The sequence below is a fragment of the Penaeus monodon genome, chromosome 30 (genome assembly GCF_015228065.2).
Source record: "Penaeus monodon isolate SGIC_2016 chromosome 30, NSTDA_Pmon_1, whole genome shotgun sequence".
NCBI lineage: Eukaryota > Metazoa > Arthropoda > Malacostraca > Decapoda > Penaeidae > Penaeus > Penaeus monodon.
In genome coordinates, this window is record NC_051415.1 from 22448492 (window position 1) to 22449689 (window position 1198).

At 49.1% G+C, this 1198-nt stretch overlaps 1 protein-coding gene across 15 annotated transcripts in view; it reads right to left on the reverse strand.

Moving 5' to 3' along the window:
• The window catches only part of LOC119592636 (homeobox protein extradenticle-like), a gene marked incomplete at its 5' end in the record, with an annotated part of 41816 nt that extends 41190 nt beyond the window's left edge, over positions 1-626 (reverse strand). For all 15 annotated transcript variants that reach the window (XM_037941543.1, XM_037941540.1, XM_037941536.1 and 12 more), the window contains 1 exon segment: positions 388-626. In XM_037941543.1, the coding sequence (XP_037797471.1) occupies positions 388-626 (239 nt within the window).
• Between the last annotated feature and the right edge of the window lie 572 nt (positions 627-1198).

A 1198-nucleotide genomic window follows, 5' to 3' on the forward strand; every position in this document is an offset into this window, starting at 1 on the left:
AGGCGCAGCGGTAGCAATTCTCCCGATCTCTGCTCTTCGACATCTTTGGTGATTCTAGCGTTCATTAAGCTCAGGCTTAGAAGGGCTTGATATAAAAAAGACCTTGTAAAAAGTACCCTCATATTTATCGACACTTCGTATATTCTATCTCCTAATAGTAACTCAAGTGCAAAAATGATCATGCAAGTGGAAGCTGCCATTTATTTCATCTGACCAACCTCCGGGCCTTTCGATTTTTTCCGCTTAAACATCCTATCTCAGTGCCATTCAATTTCATCACCTTCTGCATCTGATCTTTTCTTTGAGTGGGGAAATGGGCTCCTTCCTTCCCTTTTCACCCACACCTGATAATAGCAGCCCATAACCCGGAAGTATACAACAACTTACCTGTTCGTATTTCTCGAGCTCTTGGTGGTATATCTGTCTGATCTGGGAGAGCTTAGCGCGGTAATCTGAATGCTCGATGGCGTTGTCTCCGGCACCTGCTGCAGCCGAGGCGTTTGCTGCGGCTCCCGCCCCTCCGCCCTTCTCGGGGCCCGCCACACCCTCAGCGATCAACATGTTGTCCAGGCGCATCAACTGCGGGTCCGGGGGCTCCTCCTCCTGAGTGTTCCGCAGCGACAACACTGAAAAGACAAAAGGGAAATATTATTTTCATGGACAAAACTTCTGACGGCCGAGGATATAAGGCTCGGCACCACCACCATTCTGCGGGTTGAGAGCAGAGTGAGGGCCCTATATGCAGCCCCAATAGCCACACAGGTGGCCTCGGGGTGGAGCTCAAATAAAAGGAAAAGATGCCAATAACGACTGCGGAGGCAGTTGCTTAGAAACAAGGCAGGACAGGAAGCAATGATCTTCAGAGTCAAGTACAGGTAAGGTATGGGCGAATGCAGGAGAGGGCGAGGGGAAGGAGGGGGAGCTAGGGGAGGGAGGGGGAGTAGGAGAGGAAGGGAGGAGTCTGGTAAGAGCATGGCGGCCGTACATCAGTGTGACAAATGAGACAGGTAATAGCCCCTCTTTAGTTCACTGTTTAATCAGCAAGTCCAGAAGTTGGGTATACCAGCGATTATTGTGATAATAAATATGAGGCTGCTGTGTAACCTTTCGCAGGTATAACTCACTCCTTCCACACAAATCTGTTCCCCGACACATATTCTCACTTATAACTGAATCCAGGAACATATATTTGGTCAAC